We start from the raw sequence: 12,007 nt of genomic DNA, 5'->3' as shown, positions 1-12,007 counted from the left end.
GTGTATTTAGGGACAGGATTTGAATCATCCTGACCTTCAAGCTTGCTGATAATTTTAGGATTCTTTCCTACCTCATCTTATAATCTACTTCAATGGAAGAGGACTATATAAGGCACTAAAATGATGACCAAGGTAGTAACTACCAACTAGTCCTAATGTGTGTCAGCTGGTAGACTATCAGGCTGCTAAAGAATTCTGCTCTGTGCAAAAGGTAAAACCTAACTCTCAATCTTGATGTTCGCCTGCTTACAAAAGACAGGCGACTTCTTCAGAAGGAGGTTTTGACTTTTACTGACTCTAGACTGTGTGTAACCATTCCCATTTTTTATTATTACAGATGGTTATAAGATTTGTTCACTGAATCTTCCTGTAAGAATGGAGAGTAAATCCAAAGAACACATTGGAATTTAGGACATTATGAGTATGGAAAGCTATAGTTTTATTTTTAATACTGCTTCATACTATGTGTGGTTTGACCTAGACAACTACACTAGCTATCTGTTCCATATATTCTTTCTTATCAATGCAGAAGTCTAATCCTTTCTGACTTCAAAGTACTCTGTATATGGTAACAGGCTGCAATGGCTGTTGGGTCATAGTGCTTTCACTCATAGCTAAACCAGATCCCAGGGTTCTCCAGGAAGCATCCTTCATGTGCCATTTTGGAATCCAGCACAGCTAAATACCATTGTCCTGATAGTTAGGGGATTGGTGGACATTGAGGGCCAATTATATCTCATTTGAGCTCAAGAAGAGCAGTGACTTTAGATTTTTATTTTTAGCATTTAAAGGGTTATATGTCTAAAATATTTGAAGTCACCTGTTTAAGATAATTTCTTTCCTGAAGAGAAAAGAAGGACTATGAATAAGAATGGCAAGAGATATAATTGGTAAGACAGACACAGGCTGAGCGTGTAGGACATCTCTCACTGGGCATTGTGCTTATTAACTGTTGCTACTAAAATAGTTTTCTGACCAAACTTAGTAACGTCAAACATCACACATGCATTATCATCTCAGTTTCTGATCAGGGTCTTAGTTTGGGTGGTTGTGCTTCAGAGTCCCTTGTGAGGTCATAGTGAGGATCCCCAGAGCTACAATCACTGAAGGCATTTCTTGGTCGAGGTACATATTCTCTGGGTACATTTCAAATGGTTAGCAAGATAGCCCTGTTGGGAAATCTCAGTTCCTTCTCTTGTGGGTCTCATGTGGCTGCTTGAATGATATCATGACAAAGACTTGTTCTCCCTAAAGAAGGTGACCTAAAAAATGGTGCAAGGCTGGAAAGCAACAGCTTTTAAGTACTTTTAAGTACTAGACTTAGAAGCCATCCATCATCAAACCCTCCAATCAATGCCTTAAGAGCAAACCATTAAGACATTCTGCATTTAAAAAGGAGGGACCAGACTTACGTGTTTGATAATAATTTAGACATCAATTAAAAATAACACAGCTGTAAAAAGATATTTGGATTGTTAATTTTATTCATCCAGCTATTTAAGGTATATTAGCTGAACACCTGCTGTGGGCTAAGCATTGTGTGTGGGAGTATTTTCATGTGGAGACCAGAGGTGGACATTGGGTGTATTCATCTATTGTGCTCCACATCATCATCATCATCATCATCTTCATCATCACCATCATCATATTTGAGACAGGGTCTCTCACTGAATTCAGAACTCCCCAATAGGCTAAGCTGGCTGGCTTGTGGCATCCAGAGATCTGTCTGTCTGGACACCCCTAGGGCACACAGGTGAACCCCCTTTTATTTCACTGCTGGGGATCTGAACTTGGGTCCTTATGCTTACACAGCAAGCATTTTACCCAACAAGCCATTTGCTCACTCCTGTGCTAGGCATTTTTTTTTTTCCGAGACAGGGTTTCTCTGTGTAGTTTTTGGTGCCTGGCCTGGATCTCGCTCTGTAGACCATGCGGATCTCGAACTCACAGAGATCCACCTGCCTCTGCTTCCTAAGCACTGGGATTAAAGGCGTGCACCACCACTGCCCTGTACAAGGCATTTTTTATAAGCATAAAATAAAAATTATTGATGCAAGTCCTACTTGATATTTGTTGTCTCCAAAGTTTAGCATGATTTCTGGATCTGGAAACAGAGTTATAACTGAGAACTATTCAACACTGATTAATAAATATATGGATTGAAACCACTTGTACTCCTTCTAGTCCACAGAGTGTAATATAAGTATCTGAATACTGGCTTACCTTTGAATGAACCAAAATTATCTCAGTATTTTCCCTTTTCAACTCTCATCAAGATTATTACAAAAACCTTCCTTTCATTCCCAGTAACTCTAGTCAGAGTGTTTTCCGTTTCTTCCTCTCTATTCTTGGCATCATAATCTCCTAAAATGCAGATATATTCATGCATTCATGCCAAATCCCTTTTTAAAAAACCCGAGTGACTCTCAAGCCATTTAAAACAAAGTGCCGGGTCCTTAATGAGGCAGATAGGGCTAAGTCCTGCCGAACCCAATCCCCTCACCATCTGGCATGAGTGGTGGATGCATAAGACCCATTTGTCCTTTCTTTTCTCATCTCCATCTAAAAAGCTTTTTCTGCTTTTGCATTTCCGTGGTTCCCCTGCTCTTTACACTGAGTCACTTCAGTGACATCCTGCCGGCAAAATTTCCTCACACAGTTGAGTTCCGTGTCCTTCATCTGTGTTCTCCTTATATAACATATAATAAAAAAAAAAGTAGAGTAGTTAGATAGTTAGATATGTCCCTCAATCTGTCTATCGTAGTTTAAGCTTGGTTATCTCAGCTTTGGACTGGATGTTCTCCTGGAGAGAAGTGTGGAGAGCAGAGGAAGCCTTGAGTGCAGGTGTGAAGGAGTGGATAAAGTTCTAGTGAATGTGTATTATTATCAAGGGCCGGTACAGTGACTCAGACCCATGGGAGTTGGTAAAGCCTTCCTTGGGCTGGCCAAGTCTTTCTCTGGTCTCTGTGAGGATGTTGACTGTACATCATAAATCCACTGAGGTTGTGGGTTGCTTGTGTAGTTGGTGCTGCGCCATCAGAGCAAGCATGAACCAGCTGATTGCAGCTCTTCTGTAAGTGTTTCTATGCGTCTATCTGTTTTTCAGTCCCTCTCTACCTCAGTCTGGTTTCCAGGACCAGCCTGTCTGTACTGGATGTGGCAAAGAGGTTTTGTGTTTGTTTCTGAGTCACTATTTGAGTACAGTGCTAAGCAGTAAATAGCTACCAAACATATTTTTTCCTTTTGTTAAATAAATATAAATGAATGACAAATAATTGTTATTTTCCTATAGACAGAGGTGCTATTCATAGTATTTAGATAAGCAGAGGCGCAGAGGTGGACCCCACATTTATATCACTGCTGGAGGTTTGAACTCAGGTCCTCAGGCTCACACAGCAAGCACTTTACGCATTGAACCATCCACCAATCCCTGTGCGGCGAGGCATTTTTATAGCATAAAGTAAAGCTTCTAGATGAGAGTCCTATTTGATGTTGAATTCTCCAAAGTTCAGCATGACTTCTGGGTCTGAAAAAGAGTTATAACTAATCTGAGAACCCCGAACAATGATTAGAAAATAATACGGATTGAAAACATTTGTACTCTAGGGGTAAGAATCCATTATTCCAGAACTACTGCCTGCTACTCTCCTTGCTTGCACCTAGGATAAGCCAAGAACTTTTTTATATTAGCAATGAGAAGTTATATATGCCTTCATAACTATTTCTGCTTAAACCCCTTTAGAGAACCATAGGAGCATGATATATTTAATAGCACTTTCATGTATGCATGAGGAGACCAGGAATACTATGTTAAACAATATTTGAGTGAAGATGAACAGTTTCCTATACAGTTTACAATGGTGTCAGTATTGCTCTCTCCTAATTCCTCAGAGGAGTAGTCCTTATTCCCAAGTGGGATGTTTCTTAACCATGGTGTTATCATGGTGCTAGTTCTCCACATCATAACCATGGCAGTGTAGTACCATGACTCCAGTTCTCCATCTCATAACTATGGAAGTACCATGGCTCCAGTTTTCCATCTCATAATCATGGAAGCAACATGGCTCCAGTTCTCTATCTCATAACCATGGAAGCACCATGGCTACAGTTCTCCATCTTTAACATACATTATTGCAGATGTTGCAAAGTCTGACCAAAGGCCAGTGTCTGTTCTGGTCTCCTACGACCCCAAGCCAAGACATTGATTCTTGTTGTTGTTTTAACAAATTAACAGACACAATAAGCAAAATCAGTGGCTAATAACAACAGGAAATTATTCTTCCCTAGTTTTGCAAATTAATAATCTGTGATGTTGGCAAGGCTGTTTTCTTCTGGAAGCTTTTGGTGACAATCATTTCTTGGCTAGTTTCATCCTCTAAAGGTGTATTGCTTGGATCATGGTCCCTCCCTCCATCATTACAGCCAGCAGATGGAGTTGACCCTCCTGTCTGGTCTCTGGCCTCTGCCTTACAAGTCTTAGAAAGGTACTCATAGTTATATTGAGCCCACAGAATCACCATCTCTGCTTCTCAATACCTTTACTTAATCACATCTACAAAGTTCTTTTTGCCATACAAAGTAGAATTCACAGAGTCTAATGATTAGGATGATGTCATGCTTTCAGTGTTCCTGAAAGGCTCGCCATTTGAATACTTGGTGCTCTGTTGGGACACTATTTTATATAGAGTCTTTAGGAAGTACCTGTGTGAAAGAAATAGGTTGCTAGTGACAGGTCTTTGAAGTTATCCCTGCCTCTGGCTCCAGAACAGCTTTCTCTCTCCTTCCTGGTCCAAAGACATGCCAATGCCCAATACCTCATGCTCCCACTGTCTTGGACATGACTGCCTCTCTTTCCATGTCTTGCCCATCATGGTGGGCAGAAATTCCCCCAAAACCCTGAACCATAACAAACCCTTTCAAATCCCTCAAGTTATCTTATCATATATTTGGTCAGCTAGAAATAAATAATATGGACAGGTATGGATAAATGTAAGGCCATCACTGTGCTGGCCAAAGGATGTCTGAGTGGACAACTGTAGTTGGACTTTTCTTTGTGCTGCCAGCTCACTAAAAAATGACATAGAGACTTTTATATTAATTACAAAAGCTTGGCTTTAGCTTAGGTGTGTTTCTAACTACCACTTGTAACTTAAATTAACCCATAAATTTTAATCTATGTTCTTCCATGTGCTTGTTATCTCATCTCCATTATGCCCATCCTGGTTATTCTGTGTCTCGCTGGTAACTCTGCCTTTCTTCTTCCCAGAATTCCCTCTGACCAGAAGTTCTGCCTATATGTTTTCCTGCCTATCTAATGGCCATTCAGCTCTTTATGAAACCAGTCACAACAGCATACCTTCACACAGTGTAAAGGAATATTCCACAACAGACATTAGAGGAGTTGAGCAAGGGGACCATGCTTGGGAACACTAGGTAGAGTCTGCTGGTCAGGTCAACTGCACCAAGTCTGGATACCAAGGAGACATGGGACTCCTGGTTCTGCTGAAACTTTTCATTTTCAGTCAGGTGTATAGTCCCTCCTAGTCTAATGTGTTAGAGTTAGGAATCTGAAGCACTAAGAGTGTCCTGTATATTATATATACTCAAGACAATGGTGGTCTGTTGAAATGGTCTATGAACTGATAAACACAGAAGATATTACATAGATACTGTTTTCTGTAGGTCCTATATATACTGAGAATTTATATGTCATAAAATTATATTGTTGAGTTAATATTTATAAATTAGGTAGTTTGAACAGTTCAAATGGTTCAGCAAGAAAAAGTCCCTCTACAGTTCAAGACCCAGGGTTGAGTCTCTTACTGGCAAAGGTCTAAGCATGGTATATCTTTCTCTGAGGAATTCATGACCTCTTCCTGTTTCTTTTTCTCTTGATCTACCTAGAGAATTCTGTCAGAGGCAAACCGTTAGCAATGGCTGTGCTCTGTTCACGTTCTTTTTCTCTTACTGCATCCCTACCTCTTCCTTGTCTCCAAAGATCCTCATTCCACACCCACTCGTTGTTTTGAACAGTCTTCCTTGGCTTTCCCTTCCTTCGAATCTCTAATTCCATCCTTCCGCCACCTCTTCAGTGTTCTTAAAATACACCAGATTTCACCTGCTTGATAAGCCTTTGAAAATACACTCTTCAGCTAGCAGGAGTTATTCACAAATCATAACACCATTGTTAATTTACTCTTCTTAGATGATTTCTATTTTAGATTCAAAATTATTTTCACAATTTGGACTCTGTATTTTTCATTTCATAAACAAAAGTTTAATTTCTTTACTTACTGTACTTGAATAACATGTATTTATATTTTGCTGGTTATTGGTCACTTTGACTAATGTTTCCACTTTTACACTGCATGCAAAGGAATTTCATTTCAACAAAGTAGTTTAAAACCTATTTTTTCTTCCTTCTGGGCGTGGTTAATAATCTCTAAGTGTTCATCTCACTTTTGCTCATTCTCATTAATACAGGGGGAGTGTAAACATCTACGTTTGATATACTGACATAAGAATTACTCAATTGTTTTGAGAATTTGAGTCAAGCTTTTTTAAAAAAATGTGTTTTTTCTCCCTCAACAAAGTTAGTATATTCTTAAGCATACAGAAATAAAAAAGAAATGTGACAATTAAACTTAATTTTAAACTCACAGTGTAACATTTCTGTTGATTTTTCTATAAGTACATAATAATGAATGTTATTATGGTATGTACTCCATGAGGGCACATGTGTTTGTCCTGTCTGTCACTTTATCCTAGGGCTGCACTTCTGTGAGTAAATGAGCAAATGAATGATACAATTTCAGAGCGGCTTTAAAAATAATGTATAAATTTCATTATTACCAAAGCTACTGTAATCAGAGTATAGACTTCCTCATCTTCTAGCCTGATCTGTTATGAATAATAACTGGTAGCACCAAGAATGCTAGGTAGGTATGTATATTCACGACAAGGGTAGTCTTGTTTAAATGGTTTGTGGATTGATAAATACAGAAGAGAGTACATAGATACTGTTATGTATGTTTAATGAGAATCGGTTATAGAAATGTGTTCTATAGAGTTCATGTTTTAAATATCTTAAGCAGTTTGAATATTTCATATTGTTTACTTCACTTATGAACTGATAAATACAAAAGATTACATAGGCATTATTTCATGGAGTGTGTGAATTCTCTCATTATTGGTGTAACTTTACAAGTGATTGAGATTTCTGTTTTTGTTGTCTGTCCTCAGAATGGCTTCACTCCTTTGTATATGGCTGCCCAGGAGAATCATATTGATGTTGTTAAATATTTGCTAGAAAATGGAGCTAATCAGAGCACTGCTACAGAGGTAAGTCTTGGTCTCTGGTTCTTTTATTTTAAGGTCCAATTGCAAAGGATCTCTACTTCTTTGTCTAAAGCATGCTGGGAATGTTCATATTACTATTATAATCCATTGTAATGGCCAGTGAGTGACTTGGGCTGGTCACTATGAGTTTATACCTTCATTGTAGATTCATGATTATGCATTCTGATTTCCATCATCATTAAGCTTGGCTTTTTTGTTGTTGTTGGAACCCATGTCAGCCTTGAATTTGTCGCAATTCTCCTGGGATTATAGGAATGCACATCATGAAATCATACTTCTGTCAATGTGTCCTGACTTGCTTTTGGGATTTACAGCGTTCTAAAATTAGATTACAGTAAGTTATCCTTGTTGCTTTTGAGTCCATATTTTATCTTAAGATCCAAAGCAATTTCTTGAAGGAACAATTTCTGACCATCAAAAATAATTTATTGCTATTGTGTTAGTGTAAGTTTCTAAGGACTTTTATCATAACAATGTTATTTATGACACAGGTGTGAGGCTGTGATCCTGGCAACTAATGTCAAGAACATTTGACATTAAGTCAGTTTCAGAGGATTCAGCACATTTGGACATAGGGGTTAGAGGAAAGGGACTCAGGTCATCACCCCCCCCCCCCCCACTTCCCGTCTCATGCACACCTTCTTCAGAAGCAGAAATGCCTGTCTATTACCCATCTCTTGGCCCACAGCAAAACATGGCTGGTACCTAGAAGCCATCTTAATATTTCTTAGTGCCCAATAGAGTTTCCTTTCTGACAATTAAATCTTTAGGCAAAGTGAACACAAACTTCCTTCCGTGCTGTGCTGGATGGAAAGGTCACTGAAATGTATTAAGGCTACTTACAATTCTTTGGGAGGGAAACTAACTTTTTATGGAACCACTCGCCATTACTTTCTGACAGCTTATTCTCTCTATAGAGGCAGTCACTATCAATGTTAAGTAAGTTATGTATAAGTAAGTTATATCATATATGCCTTGATTATAACTAGAAAATACAACTGCCCATTATGACATGTTTCTTTGTTCTGCATTCAGTAACAGACAAAATTTTTGTACTTGCAGCATAGATTAAAAAAAAAAATGTTTTTTTTTCTTTAAATAACCTGGGGTCTTTTTGTTCCTCAAGACACTGAATTTGTCTGTGAGTAGACTGTGAATATCTCAAGGCAATGCTCAGATAACAAAGAGCCTGTTTCTCAAAGAAACGTCCCGACATAAGGGAACCCATCTGTTTTCCTTTTCCTTGAAGGCTGAATCCTTAATCATAAGAAACCTTCACATTAGAATTCTCTCATCCATCTAGGAGACTTAGAGTGTCTAATGTGGGTTTTCATTGAACTCAGTTCATGATGTTCTCAGCAGATTGGCAACTCCTTTGGTCTAGTTGATCATCACAGTATTGCAGTGTGACCCTAAAAATAGCCCTCAGTGATCACTGCATCAGCAGAGGCATGCTACCCAGTGACCTGCTGAACTCTATTATCTAACCAAATACAATGCTTTCAAAAGAAACAAGGTGGGGTGGTGTTGAAGCCTAGCCTGGCCATGAGTTTGTCTTATATTTTATTAAAAAGATATCATTGAATAACTAAAGCCACTTTCTTATAATGATTGGAAATTTATAAACTTAATATACTGAACCCACCACCTATCCAATAGTTACCAAGGTTCACAGGGACAAACCGTTGCACACTTCTTTTTAACTGTATCATTCTGTAACAAATAATACTGTTGCAGGGATGACTAACTGATGCTCCCATGCTCTATCATGAAATATCTTCTTTGGTTTCATTTCTATTTGTGTGTGATATGGATAAGGAGCACTTCTGGGCTCACAAGCAGCAACAATGTGTAAAAGTCGATTACCAACCAAGCACTATAGCCACTTAAAAAATTAGATAATCACACAATCCTTCCACATGGTAGTGAAATGCATGCACATGAAGAGATGCTTAATTCTAAAATTTCTCATATATAGGATTAATAAATAAATGATGAAATCGAAACTGCTCAACTTAGCTGGTTTTTTTTTTCTTTATCACAGTGTTCATTGAGGTATTTGAACAAATTGTTACACATTTTTAGCCTTCTTCCTTGAAATACAGATCAGAATGAATTCTGCATGTTTGGAATCTAGCTTTTAGTCCTCCGAAGGGAGTTGCCTGTCTGGCCAGCACCATTTTTATAGATCTCCTTTCCTTTCCTTCCTCCTGAATTCTGCCAAAATTGAAGGCTACAGTCGTTTTACTGGGGTTCCATTCTGTAGGCTGTGTCTCTAAGGAAAGAGAATGAAAACAAAGTCCATATGCCATTAATACAGACTGCTGCATCGTGCGAGGGGAAATAAATCCAAATATGCACACGATGATGGGAGTGTCCTTCATTCACAAAGGACCTTGTTCCTGACACACCTTTATACAGCAGCTGCTTGCTCTTCTCTACCTTACAATGCTACACTCTGCTCCTCCACTCTGTCAAGTAGTATGCTGTATTTAAAATGGAAGCTTATTCAAAAAAAAATAAACAATAAGCACAGTCATGCTGCATACACAGTTCATGCTGCATATATAGTATGATACATGAGAAAATATTTTCCCTCAAAAAACCCCAAGTCATCACTTAAAGAATTAATATTGAAAACAAATTGAGTAGTGAGATTTGGGTGAATTTCTCCTAATCCTGGAATGACATTTTCAGCTGTACAACCTACCGCCCTTGTTCCTGCTGTATAAATAGGACGTCTAAGATTTGCTTGGAAACTTCAGGGAATTAAGGAGGGATACATTGCCGTCTTTCCAGGACCTAAATACTGGCTTCTGATGATGCAAAGATGACTTTCCAAATTTTGTAGCATGGCTTTCTACCTCATTCTGGAGACCTTTCTAAGTTTGCATTGTCTGCTCTGTTGTTTGTTGATCTCCCCCCTCCCTCTCTCTCTTTCAGTTGACAATTGAGAGGTTGGGTTTGAAATGTTATCTAGTATGTACAACTTTATACTGAAATGATTTTAGCAATCTAAAATGCAAGTAGTTGCAAAATTAATGACTAGTCTAATTTACCAAACAGCTTTAGGTCACATTAAAGCTCCAACATCCTAATATAAATGACATCAATTACTCTATCCACAGCCATTATCACCTTCCAGGAGACGATGCAGAGACACTCATCCATCTTGCATTGTTGATGGACACTCATTTTCCTCTAGAGATCGTTGTATTTTTCACTTCCAGTTAGATTTGGATTCCATTCTTCTTCCTTTACATTAGAAGGCATAGCTAAGTGTTTGTTCTAATTTTTATTTTCCTTTTCCAAACACACATTTGGCCCACTCCTGTAAACTGGCCACATCCCATCATCAGCAGGCTTTGTCAAGATACAGAATGGAAATCAAGAAAGCAATCTGATGAAGCCATTGCACTGCAGGGCAAGTGCAGAATCCACTCTGCTTCTGCTCCTCGCGGTGATTTTCCTGTCCTGGTTGCCAGTCTCCCTCATTCCTGTAAATTATATTCTAGGATGGCTTTACTCCTCTCGCTGTGGCACTTCAGCAGGGACACAACCAGGCGGTGGCCATCCTCTTGGAGAATGACACCAAAGGGAAGGTGAGGCTGCCAGCTCTGCACATTGCGGCTCGGAAAGATGACACCAAGTCTGCTGCCCTCTTGCTTCAGAACGACCACAACGCTGATGTACAATCCAAGGTAAGAGCTCATGCGTCTGTGGAGAGGTCCCCTCTGACTGCCAGCATCCTCCTGGGGAATGAAAAGGACCACTCTCTGCTGATAATGCAGCACTCTGGTCAGGAAAACATATACATCATTTCCATGGGTATTTCAGATGGAAGGGGACTAGCTGTTGGCAGACAGTAACAAAAATTAAGGCTAAAAGATTTTCTTTAGAAGACCAGTTTCCACCTTTGAAACATTTAGTTGGACGTTCTGTTTACACCATTAATTATAGAGAGAGTCAGAAGGAATGACTATTGTGTAATGGAGTTGGCTTTTCTTACTCTGTCTTGTTGGAAAAGGATACTCAGTTGCAGAGAGCAGATCTACTATTTCTTGAATTTTGCATTGTGTAACATCTTCCCTCTTTTTCCCACAAAACACTGCTTCAGATGATGGTGAATAGGACAACTGAGGTACAGTATTGCCATTATACCAACATTTACTTTGTTTTGATTTATTTTTAGTTGTTATCCAGATAGAATAAATGCTCACTAATTCATACTAATGATCAAAGTTCTATTAGTGGGAAACTGTTTAGGGGAAAATCCTGAATTAAGAAAGATTGATAATTCAAATATATTTGATGCAACATTTATTTGATACAACATGCATTATTAAACCAACTATTTAAATAGTCTGTGAGTCCAGAATGAAATAAAACACTACCATTGCTTGTATTTTAGTGAGTGAGCCTTACTCTGAAACTTTTGCAAAGAGATACGAATTTTTCCTCTTAATGAGAATGTACAGATTAGAATTTAGGGAAATAAAAGTGCAGGAGGATTCTCTGTTATTTAATAGCAGAAGCTCTTTTTCTGCATTTTTTTTTCTTTACCACATTGTTTATAATCAATAATGGCTCTGCACATCATGAGCAAAGCAATTGATTTTTTCCTGTAAGTCTTAAAATATTTGCCATT

The 12,007-nt window shown here is 38.6% G+C and overlaps 1 protein-coding gene across 50 annotated transcripts in view; it reads left to right on the top strand.

Annotated features, from left to right (window-relative positions):
* The window catches only part of Ank2 (ankyrin 2), a 596,871-nt gene that overhangs the window by 453,453 nt on the left and 131,411 nt on the right, over nt 1-12,007 (top strand). For 42 of the 50 annotated variants that reach the window (XM_052731611.1, XM_052731615.1, XM_052731610.1 and 39 more), the window contains 3 exons: nt 7,243-7,341; nt 10,875-11,060; nt 11,477-11,500. In XM_052731611.1, coding sequence (XP_052587571.1) covers nt 7,243-7,341; nt 10,875-11,060; nt 11,477-11,500 — 309 coding nt within the window. The remainder of the gene's footprint in view (nt 1-7,242; nt 7,342-10,874; nt 11,061-11,476; nt 11,501-12,007) is intronic. The other 8 variants (XM_052731620.1, XM_052731618.1, XM_052731608.1 and 5 more) reach the window with 1 other exon arrangement.

This window comes from Peromyscus californicus, unplaced genomic scaffold (genome assembly GCF_007827085.1).
Source record: "Peromyscus californicus insignis strain IS unplaced genomic scaffold, ASM782708v3 Scaffold_9__1_contigs__length_137607984, whole genome shotgun sequence".
In the NCBI taxonomy this organism is placed as follows: Eukaryota; Metazoa; Chordata; class Mammalia; order Rodentia; family Cricetidae; genus Peromyscus; species Peromyscus californicus.
Note: the sequence above shows the minus strand (reverse complement) of the source record. Positions and strands in the feature narration are given on the sequence as shown.